General features: G+C 40.8%; 1 protein-coding gene across 2 annotated transcripts; it reads left to right on the plus strand.

Moving 5' to 3' along the window:
* The first annotated feature begins 19 nt into the window (after positions 1–19).
* tfip11 (tuftelin interacting protein 11) lies at positions 20–24460 on the plus strand. Of its 2 annotated transcripts, XM_041203347.1 has the most exons (14): positions 20–133; positions 837–896; positions 2764–2969; positions 5495–5654; positions 6669–6825; positions 7272–7399; positions 9018–9176; positions 11921–12424; positions 13421–13527; positions 15138–15306; positions 17280–17523; positions 21233–21375; positions 21686–21851; positions 23803–24460. In XM_041203347.1, exons 3-14 carry the CDS (start codon positions 2770–2772, stop codon positions 24156–24158), a joined length of 2493 nt encoding a protein of 830 aa, XP_041059281.1. In that variant the 5' UTR covers positions 20–133; positions 837–896; positions 2764–2769; the 3' UTR covers positions 24159–24460. The 2 variants fall into 2 exon arrangements, with proteins under 2 accessions (XP_041059281.1, XP_041059280.1); XM_041203346.1 differs by lacking the exon at positions 837–896.

Below are 24460 nucleotides of genomic sequence, written 5' to 3' on the forward strand. Positions count from 1 at the left end.
GCCCATGTTTCCCACCAGCGGAATCTCGCGCCCGACAACACAGGCTCAAGATGGCGTCCTAGCGCAGGGTCCTGAAAAATCCATTTAAATCGGTTCCGAATCAGGGAAAACAGCGGCTGTGGGGCCGAGTACGGTAAGTCCTGGTCGCGGTTTTCATTAAAAGTGATTCTGCTGCTGTTAGATTTTTAAACCAGACTGGCCGCTGGAGTTAATTCAGGTAGAGATCCCCCCCCCCCCCCCCCCCCACCATTAATGTGCGAACCTGGAGAGTAAATGAGTAAGAGAGAGAAGGGGAAGGGAGGGGGAAGGAACCACAGGCCCCTACCCTGCTCCAAACTACCCTACCCTGTCACAACCCCACACCCTCTAGGAGTTGCTGTTTATGATCAGGAACGGGATCCCCTAATATTTCTCGAACCATTAAGATTAATGTCCTCAAATAGCACCTGAGACTGAGAAACAGAAAATACTGGAAATACTCATCAGGTCTGGCAGACAGGTGGCCTGAAAAGTTAACTCTATTTCTCTCTCTCTACGGGCGCCTGATTTGCTGAGTAATTTTCAGCATTTCCTGTTTTTATTTCAGATTTCCAGCATCTGCAGTATTTTTCTCGCAGAGCCCAAGGTTTTTCTGGTCTGCGTGGTGCTGCACCTAAATGCCTTGATCAGATCCAAGGATTGTTTTGGGATAATGTTTCAGTAACAAAAATGGTAGAGTTCAAGTAAACTGCCCTTGATGGGCTTGAGAACTAAGTGAGTACACAGACACCTTTAGTGTGGAGTGGTTCCCACTCCAAGTGGATTATTCACCATCTGCCTGTTCTACTGTTTCACAGAAGGCCTAAAAGAAATTTTAAAAGATTTATGCATCGAATTTGACAGCTGTCATTCTTCAGGTGAGGCAACAAAGTGAAAACCCTGTTTGGTTGGTTATTCCTGTGGTTAAAATGGATGTAAATGGTCTCAGGACACTGTTATAAATTTGCTTTAAATATTTCCTAACATATAGTGTGATGAAGGCCACTCCTGTAAAAACGTTTCATGTTTAGAAGTGTGGTCATCCTGTCCTATATGCAATTATACAATAACATAACCTTGGAGACAAACAGTGGCCCCTTGTGATCGGAACATCATATCATATCTCTCTCTCTCAAATCTGCTATCTCCAATCTTTTTGAAAGCAGACTGAAACTTGGTGGGTCAAGCCTAGTTAGAAACCTTCCAGTTATTTTTGTTTTTGTTTCAGATTTCCAGCATCCTCAGTATTTTGCTTTTATCTTACTTGCATTGGATTGTAACCTTAAAGTCACTCCAGGGCATCTCTTATTATACTAACCTGCTGTATTTCACTTGACAAATAAATTTACAGGGAACCGTCAAAGCAAATTGTGTTTACTTAACTCAGTCTCCCTTCTCTCTCTCAAATGTGGGGTAAAATGCTAAACCATGCATCCTTACACTTTTGTTGGTTGGGTGTTCCTTCTAGGCTACTTGTAGCTTTAAGCCTATACCCCGCACCCTCCTGTTTAAAAACCTGACTGTCCGTGTGTCCCTTTGCCCTTTCCTCTGTGTTTCCAACAAGGGGATTTAAAAATTTAGCTGGGAGTAGACTTTCTTTTAATTTATTACTGAACATGGCCTGACAATAGTAATGTTTGCAACTCCTAATCAAGGAGCTCCCTTTATTATGACACCTGTGATTTAAAAAGAATCAGCAAAACTTGATAAACATCAGGAAATGGAAGACATCAGGTTGATTGGCATTTAAAATGGGAAGAATGACAACATCTCGATTGAAACTCCTCGTTGGCAAATTACAGTAAACTTTCGAGTTAAATTCCAGGGGAACTGCTTGAACTTTGGGTTAGGCAGAACTTTGTGATAGCTGTGGATCTCGCATGATGCCATGTGTTGGCCTTGAAAAGGCTGGAGGTTTGGCCTTGGAAAAAGCATGGGATTTAGCACCAGAAGAAGTCTGTAATCATTTTCTGCTTAGCATGCTGTTTTCAGACGTGCGCTATACAGCCTGCCATGTCGTCAATGCAGTCAACATGTTTTTGTGCTGCAGTGTGAAATCCTGAAGCATCTCTAAGGCCTTCGCAGCATTGACCTGGGAAACAGATGGGTGAGCCAGTGGACATTTAACTTTCTCACATGTTTTGCCATACTCGCACGCTTTGTGCGTCGCTTCACGGAGAAATCTCAATGTGAAATGATGGCTTGTCCAGCATTTCATATTTGAGCATACATGGGTCTAACCAATTTGTTCTGATTGGTCAGCACAGCTTACTTGCACCAGGGAAGCACCTTTTCTGCAAAGGATTTTGGCATTATTTTTCTTGCCAGAAAAAGTTCAGCTAAACCGGCTCAACCACTGTGGAATTCAGCTAATCATGGCCATTGTTCTATGGCTTTCGCTATTCTTCCGGTGGGAATGGTTGGTAACTTTGATGCAAGTGGGATTTCATCTGCCTTGAGTTTGACGTACCGAGATTTAATTGTTAACAAACTTTGTGCCTCAGATGTTGAATGATCAGCATTGCATTTCTGGTCATTTTTGTTTTAATTCGGATTCCAACCATTCATGATGTTCTTTAATTATTTTGATAAATGATGGCCTTATTTTTGATGACCAAAAAATGATCGGTTTCAGGGTTCAAATATCACAACAAAAGGGAAGCTTGAGCGGTAGATTTGGTTCTTGTGACAAAATGTTGTTACCACCATGTTAATTGTTGCCCTGTTCTTTTTATTACCTGGCAGGTGAAAATGTCGATGTCACACCTATACGGGAAAGACCAGGATGATGATGAGGTGGAGATGGAGCGGTTTGAGATTTCAGATTGGGACTTGGAAAATGAGTTCAACCCAGACCGAGTGCGCCACCGACAGACAAAGGAGGATGCGATCTACGGCATGTGGGCTGAGAATGACTCTGATGATGAGAGGCCAAGCTTTGGGGGGAAACGGTAATCCAGCACATTGTTTGCACTAACTGCCAATATTTAATTGTCAACAAATGATGAGTTTTTCTTGATTTATACATTCATGGGATGTGGGTGTTGCTGGCTAGGCCAGCATTTATTGCCCATCCCTAATTGCCCTTGAGAAGGTGGTGGTGAGCCACCTTCTTGAACTGCTGCAGTCCATGTGCTGTGGGTATACCCACAGTGCTGTTAGGAAGGGAGTTCCAGGATTTTGATCCAGTGACAGTGAAGTTCCAAGTCAGGATCATATGAGGCTTGGAGGAGCATTTGCTGGTCGTGGTGTTCCCATGCATGTGCTGCTTTTGTCCTTCTAGGTGGTAGAGGTCATCGGTTTGGAAAGATTTTTGGTGAGTTGCTGTCGTGCATCTTTTAGATGGTGCACAGTGTTGCAACTATGTTGGTGGTGGAGGGAGTGAATGTTTAAGGTGGTGGAAGGAGTGCTAATCAAGTGGGCTGCTTTGTCTTGGGTGATGATGAACATCTTGAGCATTGTTGAAGCTGCACTCGTCCAGGCAAGTGGAGAGTATTCCTTCACACTTCTGACTTGTGCCTTGTAGATGGTCTTCAAGCTTTGGGGAGTCAGGAGGTGAGTTACTCTTTGCAGAATTCCCAGCCTTTCGCCTGCTTTTGTAGCTACAGTATTTATATGGCTGGTGCAGTTCCGTTTCTGGTCAATATTAACCCCTAGGATATTGATAGTGGGGGATTCAGCAATGGTAATGTCATTAAGTGTCATGGAGAGATGATTAGGTTCTATCTTTTTGGAGTGATCATTGCCTGCCACTTGTGAATGTTACTTGCCACTTATCAACCCAGGCCTGAATGTTGTCCAGGCCTTGTTGCAAATGGCATGGACTGCTTCAGTAACTGAAGAGTGAAGGGCATGCAGTCGTCAATAAACATCCCACTGCTGACCTTATGATGGCGGGAAGGTCATTGATGAAGCAGCTGAAGTTGGATGGACTTAGGACACTACCCGCAGGAACTCCTGTAGTAGTGTCTTCTAATTGAGATGATTGATTCCAATCAGAGGAGTGTTTTCCCCAGATTCCCAGTGACTTCAGTTTTGCTAGGGCTCCTTGATGCCACACTCGTTCAAATGCTGTCTTGATGTCAAGGACAGTCACTCTCACCTCACTTCTGACTTCATCTCTTTTGTTTGTGTTCGGTCCAAGGCTGTAGTGAGGTCAGGTGTTGAGTGATCCTGGCAGAATGCAAAGCTGAACAAGTGCTGTTTGATAGCACTATCGATGACCCCTTCCACCACTTTGCTGATGGTGAGATCTGGCTACTTTTTCTCCTCTTGCCTCCTGCCTGGAAGGAACTGAATACTCCTGGCTGTTGTTATATGGGCACCATCAGCTTCCTGCTAACTTGAATAAATGGTTGTTTCTCCATGAATGATACTGGATAGAGAAGATTGGCAGGATTCTTGTATTTGTTCATCTTGACGCAGCAAAGGATTAAATCTATGCTCAATAAGCACAAATCAGTGATCAGATCATGGACTTTCCTGGATTTTATGGCTTTGTTACTCACTGGTTAAACCAGATGAGCCATTAGAAGAGTTTTAAAACTCCTGAATTGTCAGACAACTTATTTATCTACTTTGGCTTCCTTGCCGAGTTGCACTGATGCACTCCCGTTCTGCTGTGTAAGAAATGAATGCAATTGCTCCAGCTTTGGCTTAGACCAGTTAGCTTAGCTAGGGTAGAAGTAGGGACATATTTTTCAATTTCTCATTTGTTTGGTTATTTTGTTACTTCTTGGATTCCCCTCTCCATTTATTGCACTATTAGATGACTGAATGCTGTCCAGGTGATATGTTTCCGACATCCTTTCATCCTACTTTGTAACCAGCAGCTGTGAGGGATTGAAACATCCTGGCTACCAGTTATTCATTTAAAGTGTTTTGCCATTGTTTCTGTTGGGATCCAATCTCACCATTTTTCTTACTGGCTAAAATCAAAAGTTGGCCATGTGGTGAGTTTTGGGTCCAGGTTTGTGCTCTCAGTGGCACTAATTGTCACCAGAACAGTGCAGTTTATTAATGGAACAATCGTGCTTGTGGGTGGTAGTATGAGTAGAGAGCTAGTGGTAATGTTGGTGTTTGTCATTGGTGAGGACTGTAAGACCTTAGTAGTCCATCTATAATAGCTCATGGGTATTTGACTATCTAATTCAATAAATAGCTCTGTTGGAATGGACAGTACATAGATGTCCATTCACTGGTCAGAACGTGTTCAGCACTGGTCCTCTGCAGCCTGTTAGATAGATGCGGTTGCAGCATAGCCATTCAGAAATTCAATTGGTTTACCTTTTCGGAGCCAGGAGGCATTTATGTTCAGGTTCCTGTGTGTTTCCTATCTTGATTCTCTTGTTTGCTCGCTTCCAGATGCTGCTAGCTGTACATTGGATTTAAAGAATTGCAATTAGATTTTTGAAAGCAGTGTACAATAACTTTGTTGCTGCATCTGAACTTGGTGATATCTGCATTGTTTCCATAGTTCCAAAGATTACACTGCTCCAGTTAATTTCATCAGTGCTGGAATCCGTCGACCTGCAGCTGAGGAAAATGAGGAAGAGAAGGACTCTGATGACTCTGAAGAGGAGAAAGTTAAGCGAGAAGAATTTCCAAAAGAATTTGCACCAAAGAAACTGAAAACTGTAGGTATTCGGTCAAGGGCCTGAGTTTGACAACAGATAGCTATGACTGAATGTTGAAATATCAAAAGACATGATGGCGATGATGGGTTAGCCAACATCATGTGACTCAAGTCAGGCGGATTCAGTAATATTTCCAGCAACGGTTTTATGTTCTCAAAACATTTACATTTTGGGGAAAAACATTTTTAAACTATATATTTTAAGGGCTAAGAAAATTTTACAACAATTTTGAAATGAATTTTAAACAAGTTTTTTTTAAGATGTATCTATGGGATTCATTTTTCTATTGTTCTGATAATTCTATGTAGATATCTTATTTTTACAGATGCCTGGAATAAATATATTTGGACAAGAATGTTATACCATGTAATGCATAATTATTATTGTGTCTTTCTGGTAAAGTTTCATGTCAATTATTAACTGTTCAAATTTGACTTCAGTCAGGAGAGAGAAATAGGGTAATTAGAGAACTTGAGCCTTGTTTGTTTATATTATGAGTTCAAAAACAACCATAAAATCAAGAAGTATATTTAGTTAGGCTATAACAGTATTTGAGATTGTTTTCCCAAAATCAAATAAATTTAAGAAGTTTTTTGAGACAAAGTTTCACATGAAAATTGTTGTCAGCTGTTTGTTTACATTGGAGAAATGACAACATCATGTGTGCTTTATTTGTTTTTACAGACAATTATTTATTGAAATAGTTATGCATCCTGATTAGCTATTTATCCAGTTGTAGCGGTTGAATGTAACTTTAAATGCATACTTTCCAGCCACCAAACAAATGTCACCTTAGCTGGGCAGAATCTTTGTACAGATCTTTCCAAATTCTTTCAGTTGAGATGTATATTCTTACTCTACTTCCAACAGTTCTTCTCTTTCTACCCCCCACCACTCCCCCACCCACCCTCCCATTTCTCCGTAAAGACAGATTGCATACTGACTAACTGACGCTGCTCCAGATTTGGTTCAGAGACATCAGTTTTTCTTTATCTAACATTTTTTTTTCCGTAGGGTGGCTTTTTCAAATCTAGTTCAAAAGGATTCTCAGGAGGGCATCGAACAAACCAGGAAATTGGCACTTGGGAAAAACACACCAAAGGGATTGGACAGAAACTGCTGCAAAAGATGGGTTATGTACCTGGCAGAGGTCTTGGGAAGAATGCACAAGGTACAGTTATCAGAAAGTTTACTAGTGACATTAATGATAGTTCTCTGTACATAACTAATTCTACAAAAGGTATTGAGTTCATCGGGGAAAGTTGGCAGGAGCTGTACACACCCTCTGGACTGCCACACAGGTCTCTGAGTGAAAGTGCAGTTCTTCTGAATACTAATGAGTACTCCAGCAGAGTGCGGAACCAATATTATGCTTCCATCCTTTTAATTTCCTGAGAAGTGGTTAAGTTCATCCCTGCAACCACCACAATCTAACCCCCACCACCCAATCTAACTTGGTGTTCTTCACTATACTACCTAAACAAGTTGCCATTCTTAGCATAACAATTCCATAGTTTCATCAGCTTGAAACCATTCAATTCCATCTTTTTCCCAAGTTTGTGGATTTAGGAATTGTGTAGTCCTGTTGTTAGTAATATTGTTTCTATTGCTGTGCAGGAATTGTGGCACCAATTGAGGCAAAGATGAGGAAGGGAAAAGGAGCAATTGGTGCATATGGGTCTGAACGAACAGAACAGTCGCTGAAGGATTTTCCCATTGTAGACTCTGATGAAGAAGCAGACGAGGTTTGGAATAACACAACCCTTAGCCTGTTATTTTATTTGTTTTTTTTTAAAAAATGTTAATCCCATTTTTTTTCCTTTTCTACCCACCTTCTGAAGGAATTGTTGTAGATATTTATTTCAATTTTGATCTTGCCCCTAATCATACACATGCATTTCTGAAGATGGGTTAATGGAAAGCAATTCAGATAAAAATTCCTGAATAATTACTTCCTACCCCTCACCTGACCCTGACCTCAGTCTAGAATTACAGAGGACCAGTTGAAGTGTTTCTACATAAACCTTGCCTGAGACTTACACTTATTTTGGTCTTTATGCTTAGTGCTACACTGGTGAGTAAATGGACTACTAGTAGTGGGATACAGCACAAAAATAATAATTTGTATTTACATAGCACCTTTAATGTAATAAAATGTCCCAAGATGCCACACAGGAGTGTTATAATGCAACATTTGACACACATGAGCTATGTAAGGATAGATGAGCAAAAGTTTGGCCAAAGTGGTAGGTTCTAAGCATTTTAAGAAGGAAAGAAAGGTAGAGAGTCTGAGAGGTATAGGGAGGGAATTCCAGAGTTGAGGACATTGGAAGTTGAGGGTATGGCCACTAGTAGTGAAGCAACTAAAATTAGGCATGCTCAAGTGGGCAGGATTAGGGGACCTCAGAGGTTTGTGGTACTAGAGGAGGTTATAAAGCTAAAGTGCAAGGTGATTGGAAAATAAGGATGAAAATTTTAAAATTGAGTTGCTTAACTGGGAGACAACACAGTACAGTGAGCACGGAGGTGATGGGTGGATGGGATGTTGTGAGTAAGCACATGGCAGCAGGGTGTTGCATGATCTCAAGTTTACAGAATATAGAATTTGGATGCTGGCTAAGTGTGCGTTGAAATAGTACTTAGAGTTGGAGTAACGTATGATCCATTTTCCAATAAAATAACTTCAGCTAGTTGGAGCAAAATAGTTGGAGCAGTGTCTCCCTTGGATGCTCATTTTTCGTTACCTGACTACTAATCGACATTCGTACCTACTTACAAAAGCCATGGCTCAGACTATTCGCTGAAAGGTGAAAAGTGGCAGTGGAAACCCTGCATGAGAGGAGTTGCTTTACCCTTTAACTTTATCCCTGCAAAATTCATGTTTCCCTTTTCAAGAAAGATTATGCACTGCTGAGACTTGTACAGTTTGCTTTGGGGAGGTGGAAATTATTTTATTTCCTTTCCTCTGCCAAAAGAAAAGCTTGCATTTATTTAGCACTTTTCATGACTTCAGGACGTCCAAAGAACTTTGCAGCTAGTGAAGTACCTTTGAATGGCAGTTGCTGTTGTCATGTTGGAAATACAGTGGGTAATTTGCGTACAGCTGACAAAATTGACTGGCAGACTGCACCTGGACTTCTGCCAGTGTCAGGTTGACATACCCACCCCTGTACTTTAATTGTCTGCCTCATGGCACATTGAGTCTCTGCTTGGTGCCTGTCCCTGGATGAATGTTGGAGTTAGTTGAGTTGGGATTCACATGAGTCGATCTCCAAGGTTGAAGACAGTTGAACAGATGTTTCATAGTCTGTCAGTAGTGGAGGGCAGTCAGTATCCAGTGACTAATTAACCATTTGTGTTCAGGAATTTCAGAAGGAAATGAGCCAGTGGCGGAAGGATCCCACAGGTGGGAAGAAGAAACCCAAGTACACCTTCAAGACAGTGGAGGAGCTTAAAGCGAAAGGAGCAACCAGCCTGGGCAGAAAGATGGCTACCCCTCAGACAGAACTTTCACAAGTCAAGGTGGGTGGGAAGGGCTTTCCCCTCAACTGCAAACATTTAAAAATTTTCATGTACAATTTTGAACTCATTAATTCTTGTTTAAAGCTGCTCTCACTTAATTCAGGACAGAATGGCTAATTCAAAAACAGAATTACCAGGTAATTCTGTTTTTGTTTTGGATTTCCAGCATCCGCAGTTTTTTTGTTTTTATCAGGATGGCTAATTGTTGCAAAAAACAAAACCATCATCATGGGATTTATAAGATTCTTTACAGGGTCGGGCTAAAGCCGCTGGCTTAGAAAATGTTAATGTTTTGTCCCTTAGTATACTTATTCTGACAAGCTGTGTATAAAGATTCAGTACTGGACCTGTGACCACTAGCTCAGATTTTTGCATGTGAGCTCATTCAGAAAGCTTCGGTTTGCCCATGGAATCCAACTTTTGCAGAGAGCGTGAATAAAGAATATGGAAGCCATCTGAATTACAATGAGGGAAACAAAATTATTCAGCACCTTACAATAGGTAGGGAAAATGCAATTTATTTGTTTTTCAGACTACCTATCAATGATATAATGATTTCTTTGGAGATGTCGTAAAACATTTTCTGAAATCTTTCAGTATAGATGTGAACCCTCTCCAGCTGCACACAGCGGCATCTCCTTGCACTAGTATACCTTCTGACATTGTGAGTAATGTCACAGGAGATCTACTAGTCTGCCTTATCAAAATAAAAATGACAAAATCCATCACACTTCAGACATTACGCTCCAAAGTGTCAAACATATTTAAAAAAAAACCTGTAGTGTATTTTTATCCTATGGCCCTTCAATCCACAAACTACCTTCACTAACCCACACATTAAACCCTGATTACACCTGGGAACTATTTATACCATTTCTCCACACACAACCTGAGTAATGTCCTTATAGAACCATGCCAGCTTAAAAGCAAAACCCAATAACTGAATGTTAGACCCAGTGCTTGGGAGATTACTTAGTATTCAAAATTGAATGAGCTGGTTGGCCTTTTTGTGCTGTGTCGCTTCCAGCAATCTAATTGATTGTAGGTAGACCTGTGAATGTTAGGCACTATTGTTTTGCCGTCTGCTATTCCATAGCATCACCCCCACAAGCCGAGTTTTAGAGTATGTCTGACAGGAGCTGCACCGACACAGATGAGGAGGAATTTCTTCTGAGGGAAGTGAATCTGGAATTCTTTACCGCAGAGGGGTGAAGAGGCTGGGTCACTAAGTATATTCAAGGCTGAGATAGAGAGATTTTTAATCAGTAAGGGAATCAAGGGTTATGGGGAAAAGGCAAGAAAATGGAGTTGAGGATAATCAGATCAACCAGGATCTCATTGAATGGTGGAGCAGATTCGATGGGCCAAATGGCCAACCTCTTCTTCTACATCTTGAGACCTTATGACAATGTGATGTTTGCAAGTAGCAAGTTGTCTTTACAGGAGATGGCATAGTTCTGCATCTGGATTTCTGCTGATCCTGAAGCTGCAAAGACAGTTCCCCACAATCATTGTCAACTAAGTGCGATGGTGCTTACTAATATGCTTGGCGGCATCTAAGGTGGGACAATTGAGCTTATCTAGCTGATCACCTTGCCTTGCCCTTTCATGTCTTGTAAAGCACGATATACTCTGGGTAGTTCTCCAGCATAATGACCATCTCATTGAGTGACCTGAGCCTTTTGTCCCAAACTACCTTCAGAGCTGGAGCCTCTGCACGCATTAAGCATTTGCCAAAGAGAGATCTGGTAACCACTGTCTGCAGATGTGGATTTGCTGGTGCTGGCAGATTGGCAGAGAGCAGCTGTCATGAAGCTTGCCTGGCATTGCTTTGTTGGTCATCCACCTCGCATAAGCATTAGAAAATAAACTAATACTAGTAATGATGCTGGAGCGAAAGTAAAAACAAACTGCACAAAGGTTCATTATAATCTAAGTGCCAACAGGAAATAAGAGTTTATTTAAAAAATGGAAAATTGTTAAATAAATATTTTTTCTGGCCCTTGAAACCTCCTTCTGTAAATCACTCAGTGGCCAGCAACATTCTATGTCTGTTTGTATGGATAGTACTTAGTAGTGGATTTGCACCTAGTATAAAGGTAGCAAAATATTGGAGGAGGTGTTATTACAATGCTTCTACACCATTATCATATTTGTAAGATGGCCCTTGTTACAGGGGGGTGCTTCCTGTTTTTGTCCATTTGCCTGTTTAAAAAGCTGTGTGATGCAGAAAAGCAGTGGAAATCCAGAGTTACTCCTTTTCACATGCTGGAATACTCCTTGAACTGGTGCACATGGGAGGTAATGGCAGGGAAATCCGTCCACATATGGTAAACAGCAAACTGTGCCCCAGGGTCTGGATTACCTATGATGGGTGTCATAAATCATGGATTACCCCTTTTTAATCACTTTTCTCAAAGCTTTTCACTAAGTCTTAGTATATGGATGTTTTTAAACTGTTAGTCACTATATCTGCTGCTATTTTCCTAAACACCTAAAATACATAAATAACATGTGTTGTTAACCTTGTTAACTAATCTGGTCCTAATATTTCCATTTAATCAGATTAGGATGACTGAAACATCAACTGGTTATGAAGTACATCTGTCTATGTAATTGCATCAGAAAATGTGTGTCCTGTGAGGTTAAGAGTAGTAAAATTAGTTTCCAAACTAGTTGGTTATGACTGGCTTAAATTGAGCCTTTCTATCTATTTAATTCTAACTATTTAATTCATCATGTAGGTTATAGACATGACAGGAAAGGAGCAGAAAGTCTATTACAGTTACAGCCAGATGAACCAGAAGCATGATATTCCTGATGACACGCAGTCCCCAGTTAAAGATGCCAAGTCAGAGGGCTTTTCCCTCCCAGAGCTGGAACATAACCTGCAACTGCTCATTGAAATGACTGAGCAAGAGATCATCCAGAATGACCGTCAGCTACAATATGAGAGGGACATGGTGGTCAACCTTTCCCATGAGAATGAGAAGCTCTCTGAAATCCTTGCCCATGAGGATAAGATCATAGACAAGCTCAGCAGCATCTTGCAGATTGTGGAGGACTGCGAGAAGAGACTGCAGCCCAACTGTGAAAATCCTTTGACCCTGGAAGAATGTGCAAACATTTTTGAGATGCTGCAGGAGAAATATTTTGAGGAGTACAAGATGTTTGATCTGGCAGAACTCTCTATTGCCATTGTATTTCCACTACTGAAAGAATTCTTTAAGGCTTGGAATCCTTTGCAGGTAAGGAATACCACCACAAAAGTGAGTAATTGTGATACCCAATATGGTCCTGGGCAACACACTAGAATGGTCATTGGTTTAAAGTCATTGCCTATTGTCTAACAAGAGAGGGAAATCAATTCAATTCCAATTTATTGCCCATGCAGGAATTCATTTCGGGTATGTTGCTCGTTCATTATAAAAAAATACATAAAAATGAATGTAACACTAAAAAGAAAGAAAATTACCCTATCATAAAAGCCTAACTTTGATTAAAATATATTAAAAACTATTCCAGCACATTAAAATAATCAGAGAGTCCCACACTGAGTGTATGTCCTCATCCATTCACCAAACTTCTATTAAGCATCTCTTGGTGAAAGGTGTGTCTATGTTGATGTTAAACGAGGACAGGATCCACGGTTGAAAAACCTGGCAATGCACACTGTCAAGATTCACATATGAAGGAAGGTCAGCGAAGTGAGACAACAGAGGAATACCAGTGTGGGACTCTCTGGTTATCTTAATGTGCTGGAATAGTTTCTAATATATTTTAATCAAAGTTAGGCTTTTATGATAGGGTAAGTTTCTTTCTTTTTAGTGTTACACTCATTTATATGTATTTTTTTAATGAATGAGCAACATACCCAAAATGAATTCCTGTATAGGCAATAAATTGGAATTGAATTGATACATGAGTCCGTACACCAACAAGATCTAATACTTTGCCAAATATAATGAATGTAAGATTGAATATGTTAAATTCCATTCCGTACCTTTCATCTATCCCCTTGAGCACTTGGTAATGTCATGCATTAAAACTTAATTCTTGGCCTGGGGTTAGTTGCAGCTTCAACAGAGAGGGGATGCATCACACTGTACCTGACTAGTTAGGGCTTTTTTTATATATAGCCACTGTAGAAAATAAGGAAGAGAGGGGTCCATCCCTCACATTGATGAGCTGAGCACAATGTGGGCAAAAGATGGAGTAATAGCTTATTTCTTTTCTTTATTTAGGATAACAGCTATGGCTTAGACGTCATGTCCAAGTGGAGGAAACTTCTAGAACGAGACCAGCTGCAGCATGGGGGGTGTGATATGTTGTCATTGGACCCCTACCACCGGTACGAATGAATAATTCAAACTTTTAGAATGATAGACGTGTCCACCACTTTCAGATTGTGAAGATAAACCAGACTTCACATTCTCTTTATTTCAGTCAGTTCAAGACTGTTATGAAGATCAGAATTGAAGGAAGTGTAGTTGCCCAAATTAACGCATCAGAATGTTCCAGGTTTGATTCCCCGCTCTAGGCTAGGTTGGTTTGCTACAATTGGTTTCAGTGTCCCGGAACTAGGGAGGCAAAAAAAAAAAGCAGCCATGCTTTGTACTCCTATTGAGATATTCTGAAAAGTTCATAAGGGGGTGATAAGTTAGGGGGCTTAGGTGGGATGCAGATTTCAGGTTACTATCAGATCAGCCATGATCTTACTAAATGGCAGAGCAGGCTCGAGGGGCTGAATGGCTTACTCTTATTCCTGCTCCTTGTTCGTATGTTTATAAAGACAGGACTGGACCTCGTTCTGATGCCTCTGATTCAAATAACCTACTGGCAATAGGCTACCGCATTAAAAAAAATAGTGATTTGGGAAAGATACTGGAGAAACCATTCTTTCGCAAGATGTTACGTTTTGGTATTTCTCTCAACACTTTTAACTTGCATTTGCATTAAAAAGACAGTTTTCATAGGCAGACAGGATCCTGCAAGTAGAAACTGCAGCACCATTTGTGGAATAATGCTGCAGAACAAATAGTTATCCATTCTCCTGTCTAATGTGAAGGGCAGTAAATAACATTGCATCAGATTATTAGATTCATCCTGAATCTAACAGATTAATTTACAAGATATTATACAGAATCAGAAAGAAATAGCAAGCTGTTAGTAGTACCAAACATCCCTTATATAGTGCATGCATTATTTCAAAACAAGTGTGAGTCTCACAACTTCTACATACACCTTTTTTTGCTTCATCCTACTCCCTATTTCTTTCATGATCCATGGAGCTCTGGCTTTGTTTGTCCGATCTTTCCCCTTCATGGAAGTATACTCCGATAATACAAATGAGAACCAGGCTGAATAAAGAAAGTTCTGAGAGGAACTCTGGAGGCAGAGGGCATGGCTGATGTACTAAATGAATACTTTGTAGTTGTCTTTATCAAGAGAAAAGATGCTGCCAGAGCGATAATGAAAGAGGAGGTTGTTGAGATACTGGATGGGACAATAATCGATAAAGAGGAGTTATTAGAAAGGCTGGCTGTACTTAAAGTTGATAAGTCACCAGGACTGGACTCGGTGAACTCAACGTCCACCATATTTTGAGTTGTTTCAAAACTGTTCAACATAAAATCCAGAATAGTTTCTCTTTTTTACCACAAAATTAAAACTGCTTTCATCATGCAAGAGTTGGTCTAATACCTCCTTATGTGGCTCAGTGTCAAATTTTGTTTACTAACACTTGTGAAGCACCCTGACATGTTTCATTACATTAATGGTGTGATATAAATGCATATTGTTACGTGTAAGAAAAAGAAAATGGAGGAAGGGAAGGGAGGAAACAGGGCTACAATTGAGGAGAGTCTGGCAATGCAAGTGTTTCACGGTGTGTTGAAAAATTTGGTCTTTGGTTGAGTGAACCTTTCCAAGTTCCTATTTTTATCCTCTTCACATTTGCAGGTTGACATGGGAGGTTTGGATGCCATATGTCCGTAATATTGTATCCCAGTGGCTGCCCCGGAATTGTGCTCCTATGGTAGATTTCTTGGAGAACTGGATGCCTGCAATCCCACTCTGGATATTGGACAATATTCTTGAACAACTGATCTTTCCTAAATTACAGCGTGAGGTAGGAGCCACATCTTGTTAATGTTACAAGGCAGCTTTGCATATTGACTTTCACGTTTAAAATGTTCATTGAATTTAGCAAAGAGCAAATTGCAAACCAGAAGATGGAAAAGAAAATGATGGAATAGAGAGCAAAGAAAATGCCTGAAAGGAACTCACTAAGGCTCCTTAGGCAGCACTTTCCAAACCCATGACTGTTACCATCAAGAAGGACAAGGCAGCAGACACATGGGAACACCACCACCTGGAACTTCCCCTCCAAGCCACTCACCATCCTGACTTAGAAATATATCACAGAAAATGCTGGAAAAACTCAGCGGTCTGACAGCATCTGTGAAGAGAGAAACATATGTTTTGAGTCTGCTTCTTCAGAGCTAAAGAAAAGTAGAAATGTGATCAAATTTATACTGTTTAAGGGGGTTGGAGCAGGTGAAGCTAGACCGAAGGCCAGTGAAAGATGGGGGCTAAGGAGAGACTGACAAAAATGTCATGGACCAAAAAGACACAGGGAGTATTAATGGTAGTGTTAAGGGTTAAAGAAGGTGCTGATAGTGGCATAAAGATAAGAAAGCAGAATGTTTTGGTCTGGGTGACCGCTTTGCGGAACACCTTCCATCAGTCTGCAAGCATGACTGAGACCTTCCTATTGCTTGCCATTTCAGCGCATCATCGTGTTCTCATGCCTACATGTCCATCCTTGGCCTGCTACAATGTTCCAATGAAGCCCAACGCAAACTAAGGGAACAGCACCTCATCTTCCCATTCGGCACTTTACAGCCTTCCGGACTTAACATTGAGTTTGACAACTGCAGACCATGAACTCTCTCTTCTATTTTCACCCCTTTTTTAATCCCCCTTATTAAAATTTAATTTTTATTTTTTTATCCACTTATTTTCATTTTTATTTTTATTCATTTATTTATTGTTTTATCCCCTTTTTATCCCTTTCTCCCCAACCACTGCCCCACCACCGCCCCCTCCCCCATCCCATCCCCAAAAGGGCCATCTGTTACTTGTTCCATGTTGTTCTTTCACAGAGTGCTTACTCTTGTTCTACTATTAACACGTTCTGCTTTCTTACCTTTATACCACTATCAGCACCTTCTTTAGTCCATTACCTCTACCATTAACACTCCCTTTCTCTTTTTGTCTATGACATCTTTGTTGATCTCTCCTTAGCTCCTACCTATCGCTGGCCTCCTATCCAGCTTCACTTACTCCACCCCTTTTAAACAGTATAAATTTCATCACATTTCTACATCTCTTTAGCCCTGAAGAAGGATCATACAGACTCAAAATGTTAACTCTGTTTCTCTCTCCACAGATGCTGTCAGACCTCCTGAGTTTTTCCAGCATTTTCTGTTTTTATTTCAGATTTCCAGCATTTTTTTTTTGAATTTCTGCTATTTTGCTTTTATGTTATGGAAATATATCACCGTTCCTACACTGTCGCTGGATCAAAATCCTGGAACTCCCTCTGCTAACAGGGCTGGACCTACATCACATGGACTGCAGTAGTTCAAGAAGGCTCACTACCACCTACTCAAGGGCAATTAGGGATGGGCAATAAATGATGGCCTAGCCAGCGATGCCCACATCCCATGAATGAATAAGGAAAACGTGAAAGAATGGAAATGAAATAGGTAGAATAGAAGGCAGTTGGGATAGATAGGAGTAAAGGAGAAACTGGATAGAAAAAATCAAAACAGAAATGGAGCATTGCAAAGTGAAAGAAGTTCATGAGGGTACTTTTGATCAGCAGGTTCCATCAGATTGCCAAGGAGGTGGCCTTATTTCAAGAACCAGCAATTGTCAAGTAACTGGTGGGGGGAGGAAATATTGGGGATTGCAAAAACAATTGGCCTAATGACTGCGGGAAAAGCTCTAAAGCAGCATTAGGAAAATGAGAAATCAATAGAAGGCATGTAACTTCTGCCACTGTCACTCATTAACACAAACCTCTGTTCTTTTTAGGTTGAGAATTGGAACCCACTGACGGACACAGTTCCAATACACGCCTGGATTCACCCATGGCTTCCACTGATGCAGATGCGCCTGGAACCCCTGTATTCACCGATCCGCAACAAGCTTTCCAATGCATTGCAGAAGTGGCATCCCAGTGACTCATCTGCAAAACTGATCCTGCTGCCCTGGAAGAACGTGTTCACACCAGGATCTTGGGAAGCCTTCATGTTGAAAAATATTGTTCCAAAGTTAGGTAAGAAAGTATACGAACATAAGAACTTATGTTGCAACTGAAACAAATTTTGTTTCCCGTTTTATCCCTCTTCTAAGGATACTGACCTCTTGGTACTGTACAATTCCACAAATGCCAATTGCCATTCAGGGCCTTAATCAAGCTTACTAGAATTCACGTGTGATCCAAGACTGATTTCAGCAGGTTAATCGATTATCGGGGATCATCACAACCAAGTCATTTTCTGTCCTGTCATGACATCCACTGATATGCACTTACCAGCAGAAGTTATTAGATAGAGAACTGAGTAGAAACCCAAGCTGATTTTGTTTTTGTCCTTAACCTCGAGATGCAGTGTGAATAGGGATAGACCATTTGGCCTTTAATCTCTTAATATCGTTTCTGCGCAAATCAATATATATCTTTCTTTCAAATACTTCCTATTGCTTTGCAATTATGGCAATTGTTTCAAATTGTCACAGTCCTTTTTGAGCAGGAGTTATTCTTTGATTCACTATTAACAGTGAATTATTAGCCCTAAGTTCTGAATTCCCTTAATAGAGTGAACAGTTGTTCCCTATCTATTGAATTAATTCCCTTCGTATTTCCAACATTTTGATCAGGTCAACCCTTAAACTCCCCTGCTCCAAGTAATAACTCAGCTTTGCCCAGTCTGTCATCCTAGCTCAGTACAGATATTTTTATTCACTGTCAGGATATGGGCTTCACTGGCAGGGCCAGCATTTATTGCGCATCCCTAGTTGCCCTTGAGAGGGTGGTGATGAGTTGCCTTTGAACTGCTGCAGTCTGTATTATCTTGGTTAGTGATCACTGGACTCTCATAAGGCCAATATACCCTTCCCAAGATGAGATAACCAAAGTTCCACGTAAAATTTCAAATGAGGACTGACTGTGATTACCTTTTATATTGTATTAGGAAGCTCAGCATATCATGAGTTTTTAAATTACTTTTTGTACTTGCATGCTAGCTTTTAAAGAATATGGAAGTGAAACTCTAAATCCTTGATTTATGATCCTCCACTCTTCCCATTAAGTTTGATTCTGAATTCAAGCACGATATGATTATTATTCCCAAGAATCATAAGATGCAAGCATACAGTACAAAAGGAGGCAATTTGACCCATCGTGTCTGTGCCAGCTCTTAGAAAGGCCTCAATCTAATTAGTCCCACTGCTCTGTCTTTTGCTAATGGACCTGCATTATGTCCTTTTCAAGTATATTTTCATCTGTTCAGTCATAGCTAGTGAATCAGCTGCAATGGCTTTACTTCCTGATCCTTCTGTAGCCTGCCAAGGATCTATGTTGGCTGCTCTCCTTTTTCCCATCTAAGTGCTGTTCCCAAAGCATTATCATCCATAAACTCAATGTCAGGTTTAACTACATCAGTCCCTCTCTCAACCCCTCCACCCTCTTGAGTGGCTGGATGTCATGTAGTTAGGCAGCCAGGGAGCAGAGTGGAAGGAGGAATACATTGTGAATTAGATATTGGATTGGTGAGGGGGCTGAGAGTTGGAGATCACAGGCCGAGCATCATGGATGTTGTGACTGTGGGGGTTCAATTGTATGGAGGGGTGATGGTATGTTTAGTGAGCCAGTGGGGAAGTAAAAGCGGTGTGGGGAAGTAAAAGCGGTGTTGGAAACACATTTTGCCTTTTCAGCTGTTGTCAGGTCCTTTCAGCTGCTAGTTTTCCTGGGGCTTAGGGAAACCGAGCTGACCAGGGTTAAGAATGAAAGAGCTAAAATTGGAAGCACACAGTCTCATTAAAATATTGAAATTAGGGGTCACTTCCTGAACGCAGATGAGCTGCTCTTGCTCCAGCCCATCTCTATCAAAACCAGATGATGGGGTCAATTTTCTGGGTTTTTTTTATTCTTTGTTGTTGGTGGGGGATGGGGTGTTAAAATTATCATTGTATTTGATCCCTGCCATAGACTCCATTCCCTAGACAGCAACTCTATCCCTCTCCCTGGCCGCACTCTGAGGCTAAACCAGACTGTTTGCAACATTAGTGTCCTATTTGACCCTGAATTGAGCTTTCAAGCCCCATGATTCTCTCCCACCACTGACTACCAACTTCCACCATTGACTACCAACTTGCACCACTGTCACATCGCTCGTTTCTGCCCCGCTTCAGTTAATCTGCTGCTGAAACCCCCATCCATGCCTTTCTTATCTCTGGAATTGACTATTCCAATGGTCTCCTCGGCAGTCTCCCACTGAATATTCTCTGTAAACTCGAGTTAATCCTAAACTCTGCTGCCCGTATCCTAACTCAACACATGACTGGTTCACATACCACCCTTGTGTATGCTGACCTAAATTGGCTCATGGTCTGCAGTGCCTCAATTTTAAAATTGCCATTTTTGTTTTCAAAACCCTTCATAGTCTGGCCCATTTTATGTCTGTGACCCTTACAGCCCTACAACTCACCGAGATATCTGCACTCCTCCAATATGGGCCTGTTGCGCATCTCTGAATTTCTTCGCTCCACTATCGGTGGTCGTCCCTTCAGTAGCCAAGGCCTCAAACTTCTCTACCATTTGCTCTTTATATGTAAGATGTTCCTTAAAACCTACCTCTTTTTGACCAAGCTATCTTAACATCTACGTATGTGGCTCAGTGTCAAATCTTATTTGATAGCCCCTCCTTTGAAGTTCCTTGGATCTTTTTGCTAAATTAAAGGAGCTATACAAATACAAGTTGTTAAATATCCAGTTTCAATTTTACAAATTACTACTGAATCTGCCTCCAGGCATTGCAATCAAGATCATAACTGTTTTAAAAAAAAAAATTCTCCTTATCTCCCCTCTGGTTCTTTTGCCAGTTACCTTAAATCTGTGTCCACTGGTTAGTGACCCACCTGCCAGTGGCAACAGTCTCTCTCTTTCTTTCTGATTTGTTCAAACTAGTTTGAGCATCATGTGCCTTGTTGGGTTGAAGAGATGCTGCTTTCGGAAACTATCTGCACACTCCCACTGTTAATTTGTCACAGAATGCAAGTCTATAAACTACGCTCATTCATCAGCATTGCTTGTCACCATTTGATTTTTTATAAGTCCTGTTGGTGAGACTCTATCTTGAATTATTTTAATTATATTTAAGGGCATTGCCTTGATAATGTCATGGTGGACTGTCTTCTAGCAGTTTGATTCTACTTAGTGACTTGCTAGACCACTTCAAGGGCAATTAAGAGTCAATCACTTTGTTGGTTTTTTTGTCACATACAGGCTGGAAGAGATATGGATGATGGATTTCATTCCCTAAAGGAACGTTAGTGATCTAGTTGGGTTTTTAAACAGTCTGACAGCTTCATGGTCACTTTTACTGATAGTTTCAATTAAATCTGTCAATAAAAAACTGCTAAATTCAAATTCTCAAACTGGGGTTTGAGAATCCTCTGGATTGTTATTTCGGGACTCTCAATTGTTAGTCTAGCAACATAGCCATTGCACTACCATATCCCTGCAATTGTTGACTATTTTGGTTTAAACTTGCATGTGTGAGAGTATTGTCATTGTAGCTAAACACCCAAACTTACCATTAATCTCCTATCTTTAAAAATCCCCTAAAAAAAAAGAAAATTAATAATATAAAATTAAGATACCTTTGAAGAGAGCTTCTCCAACTTGAATTTAGCATTGTAAGTAGGTGTTGCTAACTCCTGGCGGGGTTATGTTTTATCATGTGTTTGTTTCTGATCCCCAACAGGTATGTGTTTGACAGAGTTTGTGATCAATCCACACCAGCAACACATGGACACCTTCCACTGGGTGATGGACTGGGAGGACATGATCTCACTTTCTAGTCTCATAGGATTGCTTGAGAAAAACTTTTTCCCAAAATGGTTGCAGGTGAGTTTGTGAGCCTCATAATGTTAGACCGATAATATCTGTTAACTTCCCACTTTCCTCAGTCTGAGTGATTACAGAGTTTGGCAGCAATATGGTTGTACTTTGTTTACTGTTCATTGGTGTAAATGGGAAGGATTGAGCCATTAGAATTGTATGCAATGAGGGGAAGCATGAAGTGGTTTATACAATACATTGTCATACAGTCTTTTTATAGCTTCGCATACAAATTTTTTTTACTGCTTAATGCAACTTTTAATATGAAATCTTCATTCTCCTTTGAAATCCCCATCTTACCCCTCCTCCTCTCCAGGTGCTATGTTCTTGGCTCAGTAACAGTCCCAATTATGAAGAAGTCACTAAATGGTACTTGGGATGGAAGTCCATGTTTTCTGACCAGGTGTTGGCCCACCCAACGATCAAGGAGAAGTTTAATGAAGCCCTGGACATTATGAACCGGGCTGTCACTTCCACAGTTGGTAAGCATTTCTTGGTTTTATTTCTCCTGGATGTTCTCCAGAAGATGAAGGTGGGAAGAACATATATTGGGAATGGAGAGAAAGAAAGAGAAATGAAAATGACTAGTAGGAAAGGAAGAAATATGTGACTTAAGAATAGTAAAGAGTTCAAGAAAGGAAGAGCAAGGATTTTGAAATTCTTCGAAAGAGATACTGCAGAAGTCACAACCATGGGATGTCCCAACGTTCTTTATAACCAATGAAGTTACTTTGAAGTGTACTTTTGTTGTATGGCGGCAGCCAACATGTGCACAGCAATAAGACATATAACCTGACAAATCTATCTTTTCCATGATGTTCGCTGAGGAATAGATATTAGCTTGGTTAAACCCTTTTAGTGGTTTAAAATGCATCATTAACACTTTTAACAGCATTGAACCAACTTAAAGTTGGTTTTCAGTTTATCATTTGGAACATCGATTTTCTTCATGTGGAGGTGGGATTCCCTAAGAGGGTTTCTCACACTAGGTGGGGAACACCCTACAATGCTGGTAAAACCACATCCTGCTTCCACAGGCCTGGTGCTGCCACATCTCATGACCACACTCCTGACTAATCAATAGGCATCGAGGCTACCGCTACAATACCTACACTGCCCTCCCAGTGTTTTACACCTCAGAACCAATCTTACCATGACACTACCCATTCTCCAACATAGTTGCATGCTGTAGCAACAACCTACCTCCATCCTAGAATATCTTCCCTACCACCTTCCTCCACCTCCACTAGCAAGATGGTGTAGCTACAGCATGATCAGTTTGCATTAGATATTTTCATGATAAATGAAGAGATTTTATAATGGAAAAACCAACAGAAAGTGTGTGTGGGTATAAGATTTTTAATATGTTATAGACATAAAGCATCTTCCAAGATATTAGTAATAGACGTATTCAGTAGGCTACAGAGCCATGCAGACCAGGAAAGTCCCAGGTTTGAACTCTGTTCAGGGATGAGTTAGCTGGTCTCAGCCAAGATAACATTATGAGTGCTATAGATAGCCTCAATACCTATGGATTGACCACAGTTGATTGTCATAAAAACCACCTGATTCGCTAATTTCCTTTAGAGAAGGAGATCTGCCGTCCTTATCCAGACTGGCCTACATGTGACTCCAGATCCACAGCAATGTAGTTGACTCTGAACTGCCCTCTGAAATGGCTTGGCAAGCCACTCAGTTCTCCAGGGTAATTAGGAATGGGCAATAAATGCTGGCCCAGCCAGTGATGCCCTCATCCTATGAACACTTTTTTTAAAAAAAAAATACCTTCTCCTGATCTATGGGGCTCTGCTGTAGGGAAGGGCAAGATATTTGTAAAGTTTCCTATGATGGAGTAGTATACTAACAATTAATTGTTGAGGCATTCACATGATGTATGCTCAGGACTGCTTTCCTTATCTCTTTTGTTTTCCATTACCAGTTCCACAACTCCCTCCTCGGCTTCCAAGCCTACTTTCAAAAGCTCCATTGTTTGTACTTGCCTGTTTCAGTTATTGAAGCATAAAGTGTTCACTAAGGTCTACACACTAATTAACTGTTGGATACATTTCTGCCTTTCTCAGTTCTAAAGGACAGCTTGCAGAATTCAGAAGTACAGTTTAGTGTGAAAAGGTTTTTTGGCCTTGCAAAGCATGCTTGTAAAATTTGGTTAATTTTTGAGCTTGGGCAAGTTATAATAAACCTGTATACTTGGACTGCTCATTCCAATGTAATTCCTGGTAACTTATTCCCAAGCTCTGTTAGCCTCTGGACGTAAAACAAACTCCTCCTCTTTCTGTCTTAACCACTGCTTCCTAATTTTAATGTTTGTACCCAGATAATTAAACCTTCACCATGGTATGCAATTAGCCCAGAGGAATTTTGTCAATCCTTGGATGTAGAATGAAAAGATTTTCTTCTTTGGTTTTTAAACAGGTGGTTACATGCAGCCAGGAGCTCGGGAAAACATTGCATACCTCACTCACACAGAGCGCCGGAGGGACTTTCAATACGAGGCGATGCAGGAGCGCCGTGAGGCTGAGAACATGGCACACCGTGGCATCGGTGTCAGCTCAGCCTCCATACCAATGAATTTCAAGGACTTGATCCAGGCAAAGGCCGAAGAGCACAATATTGTCTTCATGCCTTTGATGGGCAAACGCCATGAGGGAAAGCAGCTCTATACCTTTGGGCGGATAGTTATTTACATTGACAGAGGGGTAGTGTTTGTACAGGGAGAGAAAACTTGGGTGCCAACATCACTTCAGAGCCTCATTGACATGGCTAAGTAAACAGGAGATGCAGCAACTTGCTTCTCTCTGCTATCTGTTCCATTTTTATACAGGAAGATTTTCACCAGTTTATTCGGAGTTGGAGTGGCTGGGGAAGAGACTTTTGCAGTGAGAAGAGATCTTCACCACTCTGTTTATTTGGCCCCTCGTCCCCCAAGTGAAATCCTTACTTGGTGACTGATTCTAATGTTCAGTACTTCATGAGTCCCACTTTGTTACCTATTGTATTTTTTTAACATGTAACACTTTGTTTATTTTAATATCTTTTATTTATAAACAATAAACCCATGATTTTGGTGTCA

Source organism: Carcharodon carcharias, chromosome 13 (assembly GCF_017639515.1).
Source record: "Carcharodon carcharias isolate sCarCar2 chromosome 13, sCarCar2.pri, whole genome shotgun sequence".
Lineage (NCBI taxonomy): Eukaryota > Metazoa > Chordata > Chondrichthyes > Lamniformes > Lamnidae > Carcharodon > Carcharodon carcharias.

Bases quoted from the DNA above. Each gene is read 5' to 3' on its own strand.
- tfip11 (XM_041203347.1), top strand. From the start codon at position 2,770: ATGTCGATGTCACACCTATACGGGAAAGACCAGGATGATGATGAGGTG. The intron at 13,528-15,137 runs GTACGAATGAAT...TCACATTTGCAG, and splicing joins TCATTGGACCCCTACCACCG to GTTGACATGGGAGGTTTGGA. The intron at 21,852-23,802 runs GTAAGCATTTCT...GTTTTTAAACAG, and splicing joins GGCTGTCACTTCCACAGTTG to GTGGTTACATGCAGCCAGGA.